Source organism: Lactuca sativa, chromosome 3 (assembly GCF_002870075.4).
Source record: "Lactuca sativa cultivar Salinas chromosome 3, Lsat_Salinas_v11, whole genome shotgun sequence".
NCBI lineage: Eukaryota > Viridiplantae > Streptophyta > Magnoliopsida > Asterales > Asteraceae > Lactuca > Lactuca sativa.
In genome coordinates, this window is record NC_056625.2 from 40,882,487 (window position 1) to 40,906,393 (window position 23,907).

Here is a 23,907-nt window from a genome sequence, read left to right on the forward strand (position 1 = left end):
TGAATAGATACATCATACATATAATTAAATGTGTTTAATTATAAGAGAACAACTAACGAATCAACAACGCGAAAATGCATGTTGTTCACATAAATCATATGTGATTAAAACATATAATCAAATGTGATTATATATGTCTGATCACATGTGATTTATGTGGATAATATACTTTTTTTGTTATTCTCGTGTAATTAATCATATGTGATTACAGGTATCTAATCACATATGATTTATTTAGACAAAAACAAATCGTATCCATATAAATCATATGTATACATATAATCATATGTAGTAATGGCGAGTGGTGGTGATAGTGGTGAGTGGTGGTTTTTGTGGGTGAGAGGTGGGTTAGTGGTGACCGGTGGTGGTGATGGGTGGTGGAGGTGGGTAGTGGAGATGGTGATCGGTGGTGGTGGTCTTAGTATGTGGGGGGTGGGGTGATTGTGGCAGGTGGTGGTAATGGGTAGTGTAGGCGGGTGGTAATGGGTGGTGGTAGTGGTGGGTGGGTGGGTGGGTGGGGTTGGAGGCGGGTGGTGATGGGTGGATGGTGGTGGTTGGTAGTGACATGTGGTGGTTTTTGTAGGTGGGGTTGGGATGGTGGCGGCAGGGGTGGTGGTGATGGATGGTAGTGGTGGGTGGGTGGTTGTGAGTCGTGGTGATAGTGATGGGTGGTTGTTTTGGTGGGTGGGTGTGGGTGGTGGTGGTGATGATGGTGGGTGGGTGGTGGTAGTGGCGGGTGTTGGTAGGTGGTAGTGGCGGGTGTTACCGTCTCCTCCATACATAATTTTATATTTTTATGTCAATCGAAACTTAATTTTATATTTTTATGGCTACTTTGTAATTGTGTTCTCCGCCGTAACGCGCGACATAACGAAATACTAGTTCTTAATTAAAATCAAATAAAATCTTTAATCTTACAATTTTGCTATTTAGTTAATGATTAATTGACATCGATCTATAAATAAATTCATAATATGCATCTACAGTGATGCCTCCTCTAACAAGTGTTAGTTTTTGAAAGATCTTTCCTATGACCTATATGAAAAAGTATTTTCTAAAATATAAAAATAAAATAAATCTCAATTTAAACCTAAAAAAAAGTACTCTCTCTCTCTCTCTCTCTCTCTCTCTCTCTCTCTCTCTCTCTCTCTCTCTCTCTCTCTCTCTCTCTCTCTCTCTCTCTCTCTCTCTCTCTCTCTCTCGTTTACGACTTAGCAATCATCCATGAAGGCCCATACTTCTTTGGTGTACTTTACCAATTCTCTGAAAAAAACCATTTGTATAAATATATTTACGACTTAGCAATCATCCATGAAGGCCCATACTTCTTTGGTGTACTTTACCAATTCTCTGAAAAAAACCATTTGTATAAATATATTGGGAGTATAATTCCTTGTAACATATCAAACTCACTTCCTTCCAAACATCTATGTATTTCATATGCTATGAAACTATGAACATCTAGCTCACTATAGAGGTTAACAACTAAATAATCACAATGATAACAATGTGGTATAAAAGTAACCAATCAATGTCTCGTAATATTTAAAGGGTCAGCCCCAATTGACTTATAATAATCTTTATCAGCATTCGATACACGCTCACGAAACAAATTCCACTCATGTTGACATCTTTCCCTCACCTGTCATCAAAAGTTAAAACCCAAAATTTAAATTCTGAATCTTTGAAAAGAAATAAGATTATAAAACTACAAACATTTACATACCCCTTGCCATGGTGCTTTCCCATTTTCTCCTTTACCCTACAAATACAACAACAAAGATCGGTCCATGTTAAACACAAACACATCCAAGCTCATGAGGACAAATATGGAATTTTGATTTTTTACCTGATTCCCAAGTGAAGGTAGACCTTGATGAACTACCCATTGTGCATCAACAACTCCAATCTTCTCATGTGCAGGCTATATACAAAAGAAATCAAGTCAATCCACCTTTCTTGAAAACATGCTGTTTTTTTAAAGATTTTGTTTTCGTGATTACAAAAATCAAAAGCAAACTAATCGAAGGTTGTTGATTACTTACCTCAACACATTTTTGGAGAGCAAAGTCAAGACCCCATCCATGAACCAAATCATTCTACATTTTTAAAATTGAAAAATTAGATACGATTATATTTCCATCCAAGATTTTATATAAGGTGAAATGACATGATCATAATCATATATCATCATATGTCCTTATCATACCTGGATTAAATGCCACACACATCTCCAAGATTCTCGAGAGAAAACCGGAGCCATAATTTCTACAAATCTGTACACATAATTATAAAAAACCATGTCATACCAACTATACAATTATTCTTTGAATGTCATTTATGATACTAATTTAACCATTATAAAAGTGATTCATTTAGGGTTTATACGTACGCTGCACATGGAGGCAAATGCGGGTTACTGCACCAACCTGGCTTCTCCTCTGTTACTCTACAAACACATAACATCAATACATAAAAAGAAAAAGATTAGCATAAATGTAAAAAGTTTTCATTTTTAACAATCTTTAGTTACTTTTTTTTAACAATAAGTGGATTTTCATAATGAAAAGCTCCAAAAATTGCAAGATTTTATCACTTACTTATGAACTTCACGATCTCCACGTCTTTTGGTCATCTGCCATGTTAATCCCTTACTACTAGAATCCAATCCAGGCTGTGATATCTCTAATTTATGCTTCCTCACAAGCTTAATGTATCTAAAATATATAAAAAAAAGATTATTATACAATTAGGTAAAGTTAATTTAATCAAGAAAAATGTGTCCAACACTCACTCTTCAGCGTTGAAATGATCAACCCCAAGATCTTCATCCCACATAAATATGAAGTCATATGGCGCGACAATGTCAGGGTGAAGGAATCTTTTCGCATACCACCTTTAAAACGAAGCACACAAATGTTCATAATCATAAAGTCAAAGTCAAAGATATGAAATTAATATAATGGGCATAAAATTAAAGGGGTAAGAAAAAGTTGTTACCATTTTGTTTGCTTTGCTACACTAATATGAATAGCACGCTTTGACCATTCAAATTCATCCCATTCTGTTGTTCGGCCATCATAATGGAAGAGAAGGATTGTAAAATTATCAGAAAACTTTTTTACTGCTTTATCGATGTTATATCTTTGATTATAACCAACAGTCAAAGTTAAAAGATACTTCGGTTTTCCCTTTAGGTCCTGCAAATGCAAATGCATAAGGCGTATTACTTTCAAGAAACTACTTTTTTTTTCATCTTTTTATATTTTTGTTTTGTGGGTCCCGTTCTAAAAATGAGTCATTAATCTTCGGATTTGTTAAAAAAAGATAAACAAACCTCACTAGGTTGACCATATAATCTGCGAGGATATAAATCTGATTCAGAAGCAAGAATAGCTGGAGGTAGTCTTTCTGCACCTCTAGGGTTAGATGACACCCAAATCTGCATCAAATTTTTCTTTAAATAATCAAAGATATAAAGTCATTCAACTCAACAATAAAGATATGATATGTATGTCATTGGATCTTGTTAGGTCAAAAAGAGTAAACTTTACCAAAAAAAAGGGGAAATTATAAGAAAATATATACCTTTGAAGGATGAGGAAGGTTTTCAGCTCCCTTTGAGATTTTATCCCTTGTGACAGATATCACATTTAAGATTGTTTGTGTAGAGTGGCCTGAATTTTTGTCCCAAATGTATGTATCAATAGGAGGAATGAGTTTAATCTGTGAAATTTTAAACCAATTAAAACTTGTTATCAAAGTAAAAATAATCCAAAATAGTGGTTTTTTGCATGACTTACATTTGATGGTGAATAAGCTGGAAAGGATGCACCAATGAAGAACCCAAAAAGAATACCAACTGTGATTGTTAAAATAAACCTCATATACTCGTTTGATTTCCTGAAAGTTTCATTATTTGGATATAAATAAACATTAAAAAAAAAAGGAATAAAAGATTCAACAATGATGAAGATCAAACCTTCGAATAGTCGTAGAGTTTCCCTTTCTTTTACTTTCTTCAAAATTCATATTAACAAGAACAAATTAAGCTGCAAAAGCAGCTTAATTCTTTGGTAAAAGTTAAAACCCAAGCAGCCGAACAGAATTACAGATTTGACCACAAGGTAAAACCTGAAGAAACTCATAAAAGAACATGAAGAATTATTACAACTATGAACTTAAAGCAGAAACGTAAAAAACTTCAACTACCCAAAAAAAACAACACGAATGAAAGATTAAGAACAAGTGTCGCAGTGGGAACAAACTCACAAAGTGTGATTTGTGACATAATTCTTATAGTGAACTGAATTCCATACAAGAAAAAGACCAATTTAATTGCCTACAAAACACATGTGCTTCCTCCTTCAATTTCATCCACATATTCGGCAATTGAACCAATCATGTGCCTACTTTTACCAAATTAAACATGCAACAGTTGGATTTCCCCAACACCCATCATGAAAAAAAACTATATTTCCAAAATAAAATCTTACAACACCCCACAGAGATGCAGTAGATAACTTAAGCGATAATAATCGTTAAGAGCCCTAACCCGTAAAGATGAACGAAAACGTGTTTACGTGCTTACATTCAGAGATTAAAGCAACGAAAAGTTTATAAGATCGTTGACCTTGACCCATACAAGTAGAACTAATTTGTATATGTTCCACTCGCTATAAGAATGATGAATTTTTTTTTTAAAAGAGTACCTGGGATTGTTGTTGAGATAGAACACCAAGAATAGTTCGAGAAACCAAACGTAGGTTGAAGAGCTTTAATCTCGAAGATTTCATTACTAAAAATTCGATATAGCAAAGTGATTGTCGAGAGACAGATTCTCTCGTGAAGATTTTTTTGAAAAAAATCGCGGTTTTAAAGATGATTGCTTTAACTGGAGAATAATCTTGGAGCTCTGGATTCTGAATGCTTGAAATTATTCGGTTTTTTCTTTATAGAAAGGGTTTTAAGGAGGAATTCAAGTTTCCAGCAATCGAAATAATCTTCTTCGTAAAGACCAAAAACTGCTTCTTTCCGCGTCTTGTCGACGAATTTTGTTTTTTTGAATAGACTTGTTGTCGACCAAATTATTTCTTGGCCTTTTTTGAATTCAAAGATTTTGAATTTACGATGAGACTTTTCTTGATTTACTTTATACATAAATGTACTTGTTGTGTATGCTGAAACTTTTGGATTGTATCCTTTTAAATTATTACAGTATATCTCAATATTAAGAAAATGAAAAAATAGATGATTTAATTAATTTATATCTATTTTTAAAAATTAACAATTTACATCAAATTGCTCTACAATACCAGATTGATTTTTTACTTTAAAAATAATATACCAAAGACTATAAAATATTAATTGGAGCAATTTAGTTGTGAAAATAGGATGGAGTGGTTAGGTGGTCCAATTTATTACATGCAGCTAAAAAAAATTTAAAGATCATTACTATGATTATTGATTATTCTCTTAAAATCCGACAATAATTTATTTAGCATATATTTTTTTTTTCCTAAAACGGCAAAGCAAATATTAAATAAAACTAATGTTTCAATATACGTTCCAAAAGGAGGCTTGCTAAAAGACATACCATTATTTCATCGAATATATAAAGCGTAAGTATTCTTTCGTCGAATATATAAAGCGTAAGTATTGTTCTAAATAATAAAAAAATATATATCAATGATAACTTGTAGAAAAAAACGAAACCTATGAATATGCATACGAGCAAATCGTTATATAAAGCGTAAGTATTGGTATAAATGATAACATATCATTGATAACTTGTAGAAAAAAAAAAAAAAAGAAAAAACGGAACCTATGAATATCCATACGAGAAAATCATGGTGGTTTTGATGGTAAGTTTGACGGTTGTAGAATTAGTCCTTTTACATAAAGTATATCAGAAATCTCAATAAGAAGTAAATGAATAAATCCATAATGATTAATTAAAAAGGTGACTGAAGTTGTAAACCTTTATATATATATATATATATATATATATATATATATATATATATATATATATATATATATATATATATATATATATATATATATATATATATATACTCATTGTGTATTAAATATTATCTTTTGAAAAAAAAAAAAGTACGAATGTGCGATCTAAAGGCACATTTATGATTCGTCAAAGTGAAGAATAGTTGCAATTGACGTGTCTAATGGAGGGAAAAGGCTTTAAGCCATATGCATCGTGTTATTTGGGCTTAAGCCTGGTGCCACGTGTCTAGACAGTATTTAATGATTGGTCGGAGGTTGGACTAAAACTAAATGAGTGGACGAGTTTAGTACACTAGGCAATTTGTTTGGTTAACGACTTTCTTTGTTTTCTAGGCGTGTAAAACCGATCAACGACTTTTTATATTACTCGTATTTCAACCCAAAGCTTTTTTTTTTTCCAAGGCGGAATTAAGGAATAAGGATAGTATTAGGGACCAAATATCAAAACTTGAGCCAGTATTGAACAAAATCCAAACTGATTTTAGCCATTCGGTTCCACCTTTTTTCCTAAAATAACCGATCCTAAGTCAGGTGTCAACAGCCGCTTATATTTCATTTACATAGATTACACATGTTTGTACATACACAAAAACAATAACAGTAGTTCAATTGTTAACTCCACTATTTTTGTTCGTTAGCTATGGTAAATCTTTTGTTACATCTTGATTCCTCGAGTCTTTATAGATAATCCTATAAAGCTTTGGAAAATTGTCATAAAAGCCCTTAAGTTTTTAAAAAATGTTGGTTTTATCCTTGAACGAGTTTTTGGAATGATAAAGCCGGATACTTTCACTAAATGATTTAAATATCTCATTTAAGGGGTTCCACCCTTAGTAGACGGTTACCCATATGCTGATTTGGCACTTTAGGTGGGCCCTGTTTTTATAACCCTTTCCCACATAACCTTTCCCCCTCCCCCCGTTTCTTGCATCCTCTCACATCCACAGTATTCTCCCGCGCAAAATGTCAACATCTTCTACAAAATCAAGCTCGAATGTGAATTCACGATTCAAGAAGAAGATAGAAGTGAAGTGTTGGTGTGAAGATTTATGTCATGTGTTTGTTTCTTATACACTAGAAAATCCAAGCAAGAAATTTTGGGGGTGCCCTAATTATAAGGTAAAAATCATTTTTCCCTTTTCTTTATTTCATCATCCTGAGATTTTCCAGTAGGATTGCACTAAGGGTATTATGCACTGACCTAATTATGTAGGGAGAAGGAGGTTGTGGGTTTTTCAGATAGGTTGACGATGAAGGAGTTCAAAACAAGATATGATGCCAGAGTCAAATCGGCTTATAAAGCAGCGACAAATGATGGCATTTATGCAAATGGTTGTTGTTTTGTTAGGGGCTATATTGTCCATGATTGTTCTAGTAGTATACAAGATTTAATGGTAGTTGGTTGTTATGCCACTAGTATTGTGATCTTGAAATATGTAGCTTTTGATGGTATGAAATATGTAGCTTTTGATGGTATTTGATACTTTGGTAGGTATATGTAATGTTAGGATTGTAATTTGTAATGTATGGATGTTGATTGCAATGTTCGGATGGTTAACTTTAGTAAATGGAATTTGGAGTACAAGTTGGTTTGTTTTGTAAGTATATTGCATAAAATGGTATTGCAGTAGATTGAATTAAATGGTAATTGGTATGTATTAATGTATGAATGTTAATTGCAATGTTGGATGATTAATTTCTGATAATGGAATTTGGAGTACAAGTTGGTTTGTTTTAATGCTTGTATATGCATAAAATGTTATTTCAGTAAATTGAATTAAATGGTAATTGGTATGTATTCGCACCTTTGCATAAAGGTACATTGCATAAAATGGTCCCTAAAATGGTACATTGCAGAAACAATTGGTGAATGATAACAATTGTTAACTATTTTACTAACTAAAAGATTGCATAAAGGTATATTGCATAAAATGGTCCCTAAAATGGTACGTTGCAGAAACAATTGGTGAACGGTAAAAATTGTTAACTATTTTAGTAACTAAAAGATTGAACATAAAATTGAAGGGGGTGTATCCATTACATAAAGTTTAATTACATACTACCAATATGTAGCAACTATCCATTTGAACCAAAATGCCTAAACAATGCACAAAAAAGGCAACCTAAATGGTAACAAAATAACAATTGGATGCATGCTGTAATCAGTGGGTGTAAGAATGTTACTGTACTAAAAGGCCAAAAAACAAAGTTTACAAAAGTGGCAACCTATATCATTCCCACTACATCCCTATCCCCCTTCTTCCTAACAAACTACTCCAAGTTGATTGGCTTTACAGAAGAAGAACCACCACCATCTTTGTCATAGACACCCTTCCTTAACTTTATCTTAGTAATCCTCTCAGATGTTTTCCTTATTCTCCTAACCATTGGGACAACCTCATGTCCTCCATCATCACCCTGATTTCCCTCATCGTCACCCCCAAATCCTCAACACCACCTTCAGGTCCATCACCATTATCAACATCTCCAAGACCATGACCTTCTTCATCACCATCATTAACAGCTTCATCTCTAGCACCATGAGCTTCTCCAGCACCATCACCAATAGCTTCATCTCCAACACCTTCATCTCTATCATCCAGACCAACATCATCATCAAAATGGTGACCATCAATGAAATCATTTACATCCTAGTGTAAAAAGATATAATTAGTTCATAACAATGACCAGAAAAATGTTAATTAATAAAAGATAATAGGTCTTGCCAGTTCAACTGGTGGGGAATTATCCAATTCCACTTGTATCCCTGGCATAGCTTCTATTCCTATCATGTTGTAACCAACTTCTAGCATATTAGCAATGTCTAAAAGTTCTAATTGTATCTTCTCTGGGAGAATATCCTCCTGTTTGCCCTCAGTAAACTCAATTACCTCATTATCTTCCACTACATTGTCACCCTTAAGTGGACTGGAGTTTGTGAAGTTAACCCATTGTAAAATTACATCAATACCTTGTTCAATTTCATCATTTATTGATTTAAGCTTCCAACCAATATTGGATCCTACTTGCCCATAAGTGTCACTACCTTGCATCGTAGTTGTTTGACTAGTACCTCCTTCTTGCATCATATGACCATCCTGAATATGGATTACTGGAACTTCCTGCACAACACCTTCTTCCTGCACCATACCTTCTTCTACAACAGTAGGAACTTCTACCACTGGAACTTGTTGAACCAAACTTTCACCCGTCTTATAACCTTCTTGCATGACATTTTCACCCTCATCAGTGAATGGAACTTGTTAAACCACACTCTCGTGAGTACCTATATTTGGAGTATTATTCCTAGTTTTTGCAGAACCAATCCTCCCACCATCTCTCCTTGTGCATAACTTCTTCCTAGGTACATCAATACTATTTCTCCGAACTCTTTTAGAACTTGCCTGTTGCTTGCAAACAATGTTATGTTTTCTTGGACTCTTCCTCACTATGTTAGAGCATGAAGTTTGACTTGGGACATTTGGTTGAGCAGGCATGTAGTATTGTTTTCTGTCATTCTCTCGTTTAGTGGCTGGTTAGGAACAGATACATGGGGGATGAGATGTTTTCTTGACCTTCCTGTCTTCTTTGGTGGGGGAGGCACATATTGTTTTCTCTCATTCTTACATGCCCTCTTGTTATGACCATATTCCAAACAATTGCCACATCTGGTAGTTCTTGCAACCTTCACTTTTGTTATTGAAAACTTGCTCTCCATATCAATGACATGCCTCCTTCTTTTTGTAGCAGGCCTACCATGCATCCTCTTATACATTGGAGGCAATGGCTTAATATATTCAGTTTGGGCCCAAAGATTGTTGCCATTAACAGGTTCAATGTTTGTTGAGTAACATTGCCTAAATTTCTCTTTAGATAAGTATGCATTGATGTATGCATCAGGTGTTTGATGGATAAAATTAATTGTTGGATTTTCATGCACACAAGGGATGCCAGCCAAATCCTACAACCTACATGAACATGTCATATCTGATGGGTTTGAGCCATAAGAACTTTCCTATGTGCACATACAAACCCTAATATCTTGGATCTAGATTTCACTAATTGAACATGCATCGAATCCAAGACTTACAATACTAGATCTAATGTAAACAATTGAATCTAATCATATGAATTTGGATCTAGAACAATACTTTGGATTACTTGCTTGATACTTCTTCTTCTTGGATCTTAGAGTCACAATTGTCACTCCTCTAATGGCTTACAAACACCAACTAGCAAGAGAATGATCTTGAGAGAGAGAGAGAGAGAGAGAGGAGGGTGAGAAATCGGCGCTAAGGTTCTTTGCATTGCATGAGAGTCGATTTCCCTCACCCAATGGATCTATTTATACTATGAGCTACTAGGGTTTCAGCCTTAACCCTAATTGAATAACTTAGGCCCTAAGCAATCCAAGATCCTCCTAGATACTAGGCTTGGACGATTTTATGGTCCTCTAAACCTAAAATCCGTCCACCCTTATGTCCATAAGGATACATAGCCCAAAACACAACTATCACACATTTGACAGTTTATGCCCCTTTATTCAATTAACCTCTTTAAGTCACCAAATTAATTCTCAATTAATATATGACTTATATTAATCAAATAACATTATTATTCGTTTAATATATTATTCTTAGAATATATTAACAATAATATCTCTTCTCTCTTAACAAATCATCTGTCAAGTTGCTATGATGAAGGCAACTCAAAAGGACCATGCATAACCGGGTCAAGTACTTACCAAATATAGTTATAGCCTTGGACACTAATCCAACAATATCATCTAAGTCCACCTTGTAACTGTCACACCCTCTTCTGGCCTCAAACACATGTCCTTAACTATGAATTATTCCCCAAAACCTACAATCAAGTATCTAGATAGTAACAATAATTAATGATTAACACAAGTTTTAGAAAGCATAAAATAGTACCTCGTATTTTTCCTAAATCGATTCATTTTTTTCAAAAATTTTGGACAAACATTTGAATTCCACTTTTCACTTTCCTCATTCATGTAAGCAAACATATCCATGATATAAATCTGTATCTCTTCAAGCATGGTGATCAAAGGTTTTTTCCTAGCATCCAATATTATTGAGTTAAAGCACTATGAGATCCCATTCTCAACTGCTTCACATGCATAACCTGATCCAAAAAAGGCTATACACCATGTTTTTGGTTGTTTTGACATCAAGTATTCATATGAAGAAAGGTTCAAAGTCTTGTGCTTTCCATATGCCTCTTGAAGTCACCTTCTGTGTAGCTCATAGAGGCAGCCCAAAACAACTTCTTATACTCCAAACCTATGAAAGCCTTTCTAAAGTTGGCATAAATGCGCCTAACACAATTCCTGTGTTCAACATGAGGCACTATATCTTTCATAGATTCAAGCAGACCCTACAATACAATGATTTAATTATGTTTAATAGAGGAAAAATATGTAATAAGATAATTATGCAATTAAGTATAGGACAAATATGTAATAAGATAATTATGCAATTAAGTAAAGGACAAGTATGTAAACTTTTACCTTGTGTTGAACTGATTGATGGGTTTTGGTCATAAGAACATCCTATGTGCTCATACAAACCCTAATGCTTGGATCTAGGTTTCTCTATTGTACATGCAAATTATCCAAGACTATAAACCCTAATTCTAGCATACAAGTAATCATATTAACATGAGAATGGGTTTAAGATATTACCTTGATTGTTATGTAGCAATAACAATCCCAATTCCTCCTTGATTTGACTTTAGAAAGCTTAGAGTCACAAATGTCACTCCTCTAATGGTTCACAAACACCAAAAGCAAGAGGATGAAGAGGAGAGAGGATGGAGGCTGCCAAAACCATGTGAAAACCCTAGCAAGAAGCTTGTCCACGTTTTTGGTCCTTAAGGGATCTATATATAGTGAGGCAATTAGGGTTATCTAACAAGGAAACCCTAATTTGGTTGCTTAAGCCCTAAGCAACCCATGGAGCCCTTTCCATAAGGCCTTGGACGATTTCATATGGGCTTCCCCCATAGAATTCGTCCACCTTATAATATAAGGCAATCCATGGCCCAAATTGCAATTATCTTATAATTACAATTCCAATCCCTTAAGTTTAATTAATCTCTTTTAGTCACAAAACTAATTACCAATAAATTATTGACTAATATTAATTAAACAATATGATTTCTCCTTTAATATATTATTCCCATAATATATTAATAAATCATATTTAATCTTTTCTCTCCATAATTCATCCTATCAAGTTGCTTTGGTGAAGGCAACCCAAAAGGACCATGCACCATCGGGTCAAGTACATACCAAAATAGTTATGGACTTAGACACTAATCCAACAGTCTCCTACTTGGATAAGTCTAATAACTATTTTGCGTATGACTTCAGATCCTGATCTGCAATCGTAGCTTTCCAAAGCCGCTGTCAACTCTGATCCTATCAGATACGCGTGTCCTTAGATAAGGGATCATATATTCCTCCATTCTAGATATCATATGAGATATGATTTCAAATCATTCTCTTTGTACTATATCTCGATTCCCGATTTATGACGACTGACTAACTGAACAAATCAAATTAGCCCTAGCCCGACCGAGCATTTACGTTTTTCATCACTAAATCATCAAGGGGCCCAAAGATATCGCTTTTATCCTACTTTGGATAAAAGGAACGGATAAACTTTGATACAATGCTTGCTTGCACTCACTCACCGAATCACACACAATAATATGTTTTATAACACCAAGTTACTAGTGCGTTTACATATTATCAATGTGCAACTGATTCGCAAGATACAACTCACACATCTCGGTTTCAAGAATATAAGATGTTATCGTCTCACTAATCACTCATGATACAATTTCATGGAGTGATCCAAGTGAGCGTGGGTTTAATCCAATGCTCAAATCATATTCGTAAACACTCATGAACGTTGCAGCAAACATTTGCTTATGTCTAATGCTCTTTAGACAATCCACACACCAATTCACGACAGTCTTCATTCATACCTACTTCCAACATATGAATGACTGTGGCCCGTTTGAATAATTTAACTGTTCTTAACCAATTAAATTATTCAGGAAGTCAAAACATGCAAATGTGAAACACAAGAATAATACTAATCCCATATGGCCTCAAACCTTTGAGTATAAATAAAACACCTTTTATTTATCACCATACCGATTACTCATTATTTGTTGTTTCGGGTAATCAACTTCTTACTTGAATTATTACACTTGTCCCATGCTCTTAGCATGCACACAATGTTTACTTATGGTTCTTACTTTGTGAAATAGATCAAATTGAACACATTTCCAATCATTCTCATTTCATAACTCCTAATCCCTTTCCATAAATAAAAGAATATCAAATTCTTGCCACTTATAGAATATATTAGATTCTAACATTTTATGCAATGATACTTTCGTAATGTCACTGCACCAAAGTCACAAAGACTATTGCCAATGATATTACAAAGTCCTCTATCGGAGATTGTTACAAGACAATTCCTTAGATATGATGTCTCTCACTTAAAGTACATTCCTTTGAACATCCTTTTGCATAAAGGTTTCTAATCTAGTCATAGTTTTTTCAATATTAAATTTCCAATATGGACACGCTTCCATATTTTCCATATGACAACTCATTCTTACTAAAATCTTATCTATTCATAATAATGTCGATATGGTCCATCCAATATGGAAACATTTCCATATTTTCCATATGACAACTCATTCTTAATAGAATCTTTTCTATTCACAATAATGTCGATATGGTCCATTCAATACCATGCTTCCAACTACTCACAAGCAACCAATTCTCGTCAAACTTTGGATTGTCCTTTGATTGTTGTTTAATTGTTTTAGTCAAAACCGATTCTAGTCCTTTTTCCCTCTAAATGCGCTAGACATTTGGAAAATTTAGAATGGTCAAATATTAAAGCATTTGCAATCGATCCTATACTCGAAGCGTATGGGACATGATGCATAATGTTTTATTTGCTATGTTTGTAGCACCTGGTTCCTGGTATGTATTCTTGGTTATTAAATCTCCTTGTATTGCATGATTAACCTTGGACTCGGCGAGTTGAAGGACTAACTCGCCGAGTAGAAGCGGGACTAGACGCGGGATCTACTCGGTCTACTCGGCGAGTAGGTCCAAGGGACTCGGCGAGTAGACCCTGTCTGGACTTAAACCCTAACCCGGGTGTTTGCACCCTATTTAAACGATCTAACCCAGCCTCCATTTCCCCTAGCACTCCCAGAGATCTGTAGAACGAAACCCTAGCCCCCTTTTGTGTCCTTGTGGGTGATTTTTAGCATTTTGAAGGTGGTTTGGAGCTTGGGAGAAGAAGGAGAAGGTTGAAGAGTGCAAGAAGGGAAGAAGATCCGGAATCTACTCTGTGAAGGGCTTCTATTCAGGTAGAAAAGTTCCTACCTTGATTTTTAGTTCATTGAGTCCCCTTTTTGTCCCTAAAAATAGGATTTAAGCCCTAAGAACCTAAATCTCTATGTGTCTATGGTTAATGTTCTTCAAGGACTTCGGATTTGGACCTTTTGGTCATCCTAGTAGCATAAAGTCTCTATGGTTGAGGTGATTGAGGTCCCCATTGAGTATAGGACCTCTTAAAGAGCTTGGAATTGCATGTTTGAGCTCATAGGGCCATGCATGCACGTAAAGTTTGCAACTTTACGTGGTAAATGAGCCCTAGGACCTTGGATCTATGGTTTTGAAGTGTTGCATGTCCCAGATCTGGCCTACTCAGGGAATGGGTCGAAGGACTCGGCGAGTCCCAAAGTGGAACTCGGCGAGTTCTATGAAGATGGTCATCGACTCGGCGAGTTTGAAGAACAACTCGGCGAGTCCTATGAAGATTGCCTGGAGCTCGCCGAGTAGTTCTTCGAACTCGGCGAGTCATATGAACATCCACAGAACACGAGGGGTTTAAGCATCGAAGGCTCAACCCTTCGTACCTGTGCGCGGAATTAACTGTGTAACGTAGTCCCGAAACCCCAAACCCTCGTATGGGGTGTTTTGGTGTGGATTGAAAGCGAGCAGGGAATCTGCTCGAGGAACTCGATGAGTTGCTCGAGGAACTCGGCGAGTTGGGACTCGAGTCGGCCCCATAGTCCCGGGTAGCGAGTCAAGGGTGACTCAGTGAGTGGGGAGAGGGACCTGGTGAGTGGGAGCGGATCAGCGAGGGATGGACTCGGCGAGTCCAGTCAACTGGAAGTTGACTTTGACCTGGACTTGACTTGGCAAGGGGTAAAAAGGGTCATTTTACCCTAAGAACATCTAGCGGCGTTTGACTGATCGTTTTGTAGGAATTATAGCCGGAGGATTTTCGGAGCAGCAGCAGCAGCAGTAGACAGTCAGTTCTCGATCAGATCAGCAGCTACTTCGAGGTGAGTTACCTTCCAGTAGCGGTGGGTCTACGGCCACAACCCACCAGTAGGAGTTATATGTAGATGATTGTCTCCGTGATATTCGTCTAGGGATTACTACTACCTGTGTTATGTTTACGTCTAGTATGTTATGATGCTATGTGCTAGTGACAGTAGAGGGGAGATAGTCCCCGAGGTAACCGGTCGGTAGGGCCGAAGGGATAGTTATACCCAGCCATGTTAGATAGATCTGATATTGTGATATATGTTATGTGGTAGTAGTGGAGGGGAGGAATAGTTCCCCAGTATCCGGTCGAGAGGACCGAAGGGGAGGCCAGCACCCAGATATGCTAGGCAATATCCGGCCGAGAGGACTGAAGGGGAGGCCAGCACCCAGATATGCTAGGCAATATCCGGTCGAGAGGACCGAAGGGGAAGCCAGCACCCAGATATGCTAGGCAATATCCGGTCGAGAGGGCCGAAGGGGTAGGTCGGGTACCCAGATATGCCTGACCATATATGTAGGTTATGAGATTATATGGTATGTGGTACAGTGGGGGAACTCACTAAGCTTCGTGCTTACGGTTCTCAGTTTTGGTTTCAGGTACCTCCTCAGATAGGGGAAAGGAGCCGGCGCGGTAGCATCATGTCACACACACACTCTCTGGTTTCCGCATTTACGAGATTCTCTGGGACTTATACTCTGATATTTTGATTAGTTATATGATTTGGCTTTTAGACATGGTTTACGTTGTGTTATGGTTTGATCAAACAATGTTTTTAATTACTAATGTTTTCTAAAGTAATGTTTTAAAACGAAATTTTTGGACGTGAAATTTGGGTCGTTACAAGTTGGTATCAGATCCCTGGTTTGAGGGATTCGGACACACCTTCGGGGGTGTCTGAACTCAAATCAAGGGATTAAAAGATTTTATAAAAGGAGATGTTTTCTAAAAACTGAGAAAAGAGTTTCGAGAAAGAACGAAGTGTGTGATGTGCGCGACCGGCCGAGCTCAAGTAAGTATTCCCCAAAGTACCCATACGAGTTTATGTTATGTTTATCAGCTTTTGTAGAACAGCATGCTAGAATAGGACTAAGGATCTAGGAGTGATGTCTTATGTGCCTGCTTTGTGTGTTTCAGTTGTATGAAGAATTGCATGCTAGTTATTGAGTAGACGGCAAGTAGGATAGCCTGATTAGGTTATGCCTGATAGTATGAGCTTAGCACTTTATGCTAGTACAGATCCTGTAAGCAGATAGAGTTGATTGAGATTGTTACCCTTGTCTGAATGCTGCTTGCTTCGTGCTATGTGGGACTCTGAATAATGGGAGTTAGCCATTAGGCGAATACGTCACGTCCCATGTGATCAGGGTTGAATAATCTTAGAGTACCGGGTTTGATCCTACTGCGCAGCTCTTGTTTGAGTCCAACCGTTGTAGGGACGAGTTGGGTACTCGAAGGATTATCTGAGCCTCGTCACGTGTGATGGTATTCGAGTGATGGCTAATTGGCATTACAAGGAGGTCTGCAGCAGTTAAGGACTGGATTGAGTAGAGTCGGAGATTTCCCTAGGGCGAGCCTAGGATGAGTATAGCAGTGATCCGTAGTAGTGAAAGGGATCTGGTGGAGTCGAGGCATTGCTTGAAGAAGGTACGGATAGATGTGGAAGGTAGCATGGGCTCGTACTACTGAAAGCAGAGGATCCGTACCCGAACCAAGGAAGGCCAAGATAAGACCAGGGAACTTGTAAGTAGTTGTGATCCCTCAGGAAGTATCAGTATCTCTAATGTTTGTTGTGATGTATTGCAAAATGGTGGTACTTCGATCGAGGTCGGTGGATGGCGGTTCAGGAGAGGGGTCAGGTTCGGGATCAGGTTCCGAGCCGGTAGATGAGGGACTACGCGAGTTCATCGCGTCAGAGATCACCAGAGGCATCCTTGAGTCGACCCCCATCCTCTTTGGGTCGATCAAGGAAGGGATCATGGAGTTGATGGAGGATCACCTTCGGGCATTCAGGAGTGATATGGCATCTAGCCAGTCGGGTTCTCGCACGCTGTCCTTCAAGGACTTCAGGGGCAGTGGTGCGCCAGATTTCCATGGGGTGAAAGACCCCATTGTTGCCAGGCGATGGATTGCAGACATCGAGTCTGCACAGTTGACTAGCTTCTGCCTCGAGGGATCGAAGGTGAGGTATGCAGCAGGGTGTTTTCGGGACCGAGCCCGGGATTGGTGGGAGTCAGTGGGTGACTCTTTGGGAGCTTCAGCTATCGAGGCTATGACCTAGTCGGACTTTGTGACCAGGTTCAGGGCAGAGTTTGCGCCGGCTGTCGAGCTTCAGCAGCTGGCCAGGGAGTTTCTAGACATGAGACAGACGACAGAGACTGTGGCGGAGATTACCGCCAAGTTCCGGGAGAGGGCATTGCTGGTGCCCCAGTACGTAGGAGATGAGGATATGAGGAGGACCCGTTATCATGATATGCTACGAGCTGACATCCGGGAGCATGTTAGCTTTTCAGCTTGCCCCACCCTAGACTCCATGATTGCCAGGGCGAGGGAGAGGGAGATAGATTTGGAGCACATCCGGAAACAGAAATCGGAGGAGAGTCAGACAGGAGGGGCTTCGGGGAAGAAACCCAAGGGATCAGATGTGGGGCCGAAAGGCCAACAGGGACGGGGACGCTGCAGGAAATGCGGCAAGATGCACGAGGGAGCGTGCCGGTTGGGATCATCAGGCTGCTACAAGTGCGGCAAGCCTGGGCACTTTAGCAGGGATTGCACTGCTCCGACAGCAGTTATTCAGACATCAGAGTTGTTGTGTTTCCACTGCAACCAGAGGGGTTGCCCCTAGTTGACAGTTTCAGCGCCGGTGAAGGCGCCAGCTCCAGCAACCCTGTGGATCACGGATGGCCGGCAGGGCAAGGCAGAGGCTCCAGTGGTGAGGAGCCGAGCATTTCAGCTGACTACCGAGGAGGCACGCGCCGCACCCGATGTGGTGACGGGTATGATTCTTTCCCTCTATTTTATTTTTATGATGTTATGATATTGATATGTGCTCCGTATGTATATGTATGCATTAGGATCGTTCCATGTGAACGACATCCCAGTTCAGGTGTTGTTCGACTCGGGTGCATCCCGATCATTCGTTTACCTTGCACTTAGCAAGAAGTTTCATGAGACTTCGGGCGAGTTAGATTGCCCTTTAGAGGTAGAGATTGCTGATGATCGATCGGTGCGAGCATCGATGGTGTTTCGAGATTGCGTTTTGTGTTTGTTTGAGGAGCGCTACTTGGTAGACTTGGTTCCCATTCCGTTGCGCGGGAATAAGGTGATTATAGGCATGGATTGGTTGAGCCCTAATGGGGCAGTGATAGATTGCGCGCAGCAGCTAGTGCGGGTTAGGACCCCAAGCGGGGGAGAGTTAGTGATTCATGGCGAGAGGCCGCAGTGTGGACTCACAGTATGTTCAGCAGCAAGGGCGAGACGCTACTTTCAGCAGGGATGCGCAGGATATGTCGCTTACGTGATGGATACCCAGGAGGCGGGTAAGGCGACAGTGAGCGAGGTTCCGGTGGTGCGAGAATTCACAGATGTTTTTCCAGAGGAGCTTCCTGGGATACCTCCAGAGCGACAGGTGGAGTTCAGAATTGACCTCGTTCCTGGTGCGGCTCCGATAGCCAAGGCACCGTATCGGTTGGCTCCTCCCAAGATGCAGGAGTTGTCTACGCAGCTGTAGGAGCTGCTAGATAAGAGATTTATTCGTCCGAGTAGTTCACCCTGGGGAGCCCCGATCCTGTTTGTGAATAAGAAGGATGGGTCGCACCGGATGTGCATAGACTATCGGGAGCTGAATAAGGTAACGGTGAAGAACCGTTACCCACTCCCAAGGATTGATGATCTCTTTGACCAATTTCAGGGAGCGTCTTGGTTTTCCAAGATCGATTTGCGTTCGGGATACCATCAGATGAGGGTCAGGGAGGAAGATGCGCAGAAGACCGCGTTTCGGACACGCTATGGCCACTATGAGTTTGTGGTGATGCCATTTGGGCTCACCAATGCTCCTGCCACGTTCATGGACCTCATGAACCGCGTATGCAGACCGATGCTGGATCAGTCTGTGATAGTCTTTATCGATGACATCTTGGTTTATTCCAAGACCCAGGAGGAGCATGAGGAGCATCTGAGAGGGGTGTTGGAGACCCTGAGGAGGGAGAGCTTGTATGCCAAGTTCTCCAAGTGTGAGTTTTGGTTGTGCAAGGTGCAATTTCTTGGACATCTCGTCAACCAGAACGGGATTCTGGTCGATCCGGCCAAGGTCGAGGCCGTGATGAGATGGGAGGTTCCGAAGTCTCCATCTGAGATTTGGAGTTTCCTGGGATTAGCAGGCTACTATCGGAGATTTATTCAGGATTTCTCCAAGATAGTCGTACCCCTGACGCGGCTGACGAAGAAAGTCGTAGGGGACCCGAGCAGCAGGCTGCATTTGAGACACTGAGACAGAGATTGTGCGAGGCACCGATCTTAGCCTTGCCAGAGGGCGTAGAGGATTTTGTGGTTTATTGTGACGCGTCCATTTCAGGGTTGGGCGCGGTATTGATGCAGAGGGGGCATGTCATTGCCTACGCCTCGAGGAAGCTCAAGCCTCACGAGGCGAACTACCCGACGCATGATTTGGAGTTGGGGGCGGTGGTTTTTGCCCTCAAGATTTGGCGACATTACCTCTACAGGGTTCGATGTACCATTTACACGGACCACAAGAGTTTGAGGTACCTCATGGATTAGCCGAATCTGAACATGAGGCAGCGTCAGTGGTTGGACGTGGTGAAGGATTATGATTGCGAGATCCTCTACCACCCGGGGAAGGCCAATGTGGTGGCTGATGCGCTTAGCAGCAAGGCGGCACCGATTAGGGACGTATGCATGAGGATGACCGTGGTGACTCCCATGTTGGAGCGAATTCGGGAGGCTCAACAGGAGGCTATCAAGGAGGAGCATCGGAAGAGCGAGCGTGTGGTGGGTCAGGTTTCCTCCTTTGATTATGATAGCCAAGGACTATTGACACTACACCGTAGGGTGTGGGTGCCATATCACGGAGGCGTGCGCCAGATTTTGATGGAGGAGGCGCACAAGTCCCGATTCTCTATTCATCCCGGGGCGACGAAGATGTATAGGGATCTTCGTCTAGATTATTGGTGGCCTTGCATGAAGCGGGATGTGGCATGGTACGTTGAGCGGTGCTTGACCTGCAGGAAGGTCAAGGCCGAACATCAGAGACCGCATAGCAAGATGCAGCCGTTGGATATTCCACTGTGGAAATGAGAAGATATCACGATGGATTTTATCACGAAACTTCCCAGGACCGCGCGTGGAGTGGATTTGATTTGGGTCATCGTGGATCGATTGACCAAGAGTGCTCACTTTATCCCGATTCAGGAGAGCATATCGGCCGAGAAATTGGCCGACATCTATATCAGGGAGATCGTGGCATGGCACGGGGTGCCAGTATCGGTCATCTCGGACAGGGATGTGCGTTTTACTTCTAGATTTTGGAAGAGATTTCATGACGAGTTGGGCACTCGTTTGCATTTTAGCACCGCCTTTCACCTGCAGACGGATGGTCAGAGCGAGCGGACCATCCAAACCTTGGAGGATATGTTGCGGGCGTGCGTGTTAGACTTCGGTGGTAGCTGGGATACCTATCTTCCCTTGGCCGAGTTCTTCTACAACAACAGCTACCACGCGAGTATCGACCGCCCTCCATTCGAGATGTTGTATGGACGGAGGTGCAGGACGGGATATGCTGGGGTGAAGTTGGCCAGAGAGTCATGGGGAGCACCGAAGTGGTGCTCAAGACGACCGAGAGGATCCAGCAGGTTCGGAGCAGGCTTCAGACTGCTCAGAGTCGACAGAAGAGTTGCGCTGACAAGCGTCGATCCGACTTGGAGTTCCAAGTCGGGGATATGGTTCTCCTGAAGGTGTCGCCTTGGAAAGGCGTCATTCGATTCAGGAAGCGGGGCAATTTGGGCCCGAGATTCATCGGACCGTTCAGGGTTGTAGCCCGGGTGGGCAAGGTGGCGTATAGACTGGATCTGCCAGTCAAGCTCAGCCAGATCCACAACACTTTCCATGTTTCTCAGTTGCGGAAGTGCCTAGTGGACGATTCAACAGTAGTGCCTTTAGATGATATTCAGGTTGATGACAGCCTGAACTACACTGAGCGCCCAGTCGCAATCCTCGACAGGAAGTCGAAGGATTTGAGGAACAAGAGGGTGGAGCTAGTGAAGGTGCAATGGCAGCACCGCAAGGGTTCGGAATGGACTTGGGAGTCGGTGGACGAGATGATGGAGCATTATCCCGAGCTGTTTCAGGATCGAGCAGCAGACTTCGAGGACGAAGTCTAAAATAAGTGGGGGAGATTTGTAGCACCTGGTTCCTGGTATGTATTCTTGGTTATTAAATCTCCTTATATTGCATGATTAACCTTGGACTCGGCGAGTTGAAGGACTAACTCGCCGAGTAGAAGCGGGACTAGACGCGGGATCTACTCGGTCTACTCGGTGAGTAGGTCCGAGGGACTCAGCGAGTAGACCCTGTATGGACTTAAACCCTAACCCGGGTGTTTGCACCCTATTTAAACGATCTAACCCAGCCTCCATTTCCTCTAGCACTCCCAGAGATCTGTAGAACGAAACCCTAGCCCCCTTTTGTGACCTTGTGGGTGATTTTTAGCATTTTGAAGGTGGTTTGGAGCTTGGGAGAAGAAGGAGAAGGTTGAAGAGTGCAAGAAGGGAAGAAGATCTGGAATCTAGTCTGTGAAGGGCTTCTATTCAGGTAGAAAAGTTCCTACCTTGATTTTTAGTTCATTGAGTCCCCTTTTTGTCCCTAAAAATAGGATTTAAGCCCTAAGAACCTAAATCTCTATGTGTCTATGGTTAATGTTCTTCAAGGACTTCGGATTTGGACCTTTTGGTCATCCTAGTAGCATAAAGTCTCTGTGGTTGAGGTGATTGAGGTCCCCATTGAGTATAGGACCTCTTAAAGAGCTTGGAATTGCATGTTTGAGCTCATAGGGCCATGCATGCACGTAAAGTTTGCAATTTTACGTGGTAAATGAGCCCTAGGACCTTGGATATGTGGTTTTGAAGTGTTGCATGTCCCAGATCTGGCCTACTCAGGGAATGGGTCGAAGGACTCGGCGAGTCCCAAAGTGGAACTCGGCGAGTCCCAAAGTGGAACTCGGCGAGTTCTATGAAGATGGTCATCGACTCGGCGAGTTTGAAGAACAACTCGGCGAGTCCTATGAAGATTGCCTGGAGCTCGCCGAGTAGTTCTTCGAACTCGGCGAGTCATATGAACATCCACAGAACACGAGGGGTTTAAGCATCGAAGGCTCAACCCTTCGTACCTGTGCGCGGAATTAACTGTGTAACGTAGTCCCGAAACCCCAAACCCTCGTATGGGGTGTTCTGGTGTGGATTGAAAGCGAGCAGGGGATCTGCTCGAGGAACTCGGCGAGTTGGGACTCGAGTCGGCCCCATAGTCCCGGGTAGCGAGTCAAGGGTGACTCAGTGAGTGGGGAGAGGGACCTGGTGAGTGGGAGCGGATCAGCGAGGGATGGACTCGGCGAGTTGCTCGCGGACTCGGCGAGTCCAGTCAACTGGAAGTTGACTTTGACCTGGACTTGACTTGGCAAGGGGTAAAAAGGGTCATTTTACCCTAAGAACATCTAGCGGCGTTTGACTGATCGTTTTGTGGGAATTATAGCCGGAGGATTTTCGGAGCAGCAGCAGCAGTAGACAGTCAGTTCCCGATCAGATCAGCAGCTACTTCGAGGTGAGTTACCTTCCAGTAGCGGTGGGTCTACGGCCACAATGCCGGCCCACCAGTAGGATTTATATGTAGATGATTGTCTCCGTGATATTCGTCTAGGGATTACTACTACCTGTGTTATGTTTACGTGCTAGTATGTTATGATGCTATGTGGTAGTGACAGTAGACGGGAGATAGTCCCTGAGGTAACCGGTCGGTAGGGCCGAAGGGGTAGTTATACCCAGCCATGTTAGATAGATCTGATATTGTGATATATGTTATGTGGTAGTAGTGGAGGGGAGGAATAGTTCCCCAGTATCCGGTCGAGAGGACCGAAGGGGAGGCCAGCACCCAGATATGCTAGGCAATATCCGGTCGAGAGGACCGAAGGGGAGGCCAGCACCCAAATATGCTAGGCAATATCCGGTCGAGAGGACCGAAGGGGAAGCTAGCACCCAGATATGCTAGGCAATATTCGGTCGAGAGGGCCGAAGGGGTAGGTCGGGTACCCAGATATGCCTGATCATATATGTATGTTATGAGATTATATGGTATGTGGTACAGTGGGGGAACTCACTAAGCTTCGTGCTTACGGTTCTCAGTTTTGGTTTCAGGTACCTCCTCAGATAGGGGAAAGGAGTCGGCGCGGTAGCAGCATGTCACACACACACTCTCTGGT

The 23,907-nt window shown here is 40.9% G+C and overlaps 1 protein-coding gene across 2 annotated transcripts; it reads right to left on the bottom strand.

Moving 5' to 3' along the window:
* Positions 1 to 1,346: 1,346 nt before the first annotated feature.
* On the bottom strand, positions 1,347 to 5,093 carry LOC111881547 (uncharacterized). 2 transcript variants are annotated; one of them, XM_023877937.3, is made up of 14 exons: positions 4,713 to 5,093; positions 3,983 to 4,134; positions 3,804 to 3,903; positions 3,589 to 3,726; positions 3,338 to 3,457; positions 3,001 to 3,200; positions 2,795 to 2,896; positions 2,601 to 2,717; positions 2,393 to 2,449; positions 2,210 to 2,276; positions 2,046 to 2,099; positions 1,850 to 1,924; positions 1,727 to 1,762; positions 1,347 to 1,642 (listed from the first exon to the last, which is right to left on the bottom strand). In XM_023877937.3, the coding sequence occupies exons 2-14, from the start codon at positions 4,030 to 4,032 to the stop codon at positions 1,529 to 1,531; spliced, it is 1,230 nt and encodes a 409-aa protein (XP_023733705.1). In that variant the 5' UTR covers positions 4,033 to 4,134; positions 4,713 to 5,093; the 3' UTR covers positions 1,347 to 1,528. The 2 variants fall into 2 exon arrangements, with proteins under 2 accessions (XP_023733705.1, XP_023733706.1); XM_023877938.3 differs by having other exon boundaries at positions 3,338 to 3,442; positions 4,713 to 5,090.
* Between the last annotated feature and the right edge of the window lie 18,814 nt (positions 5,094 to 23,907).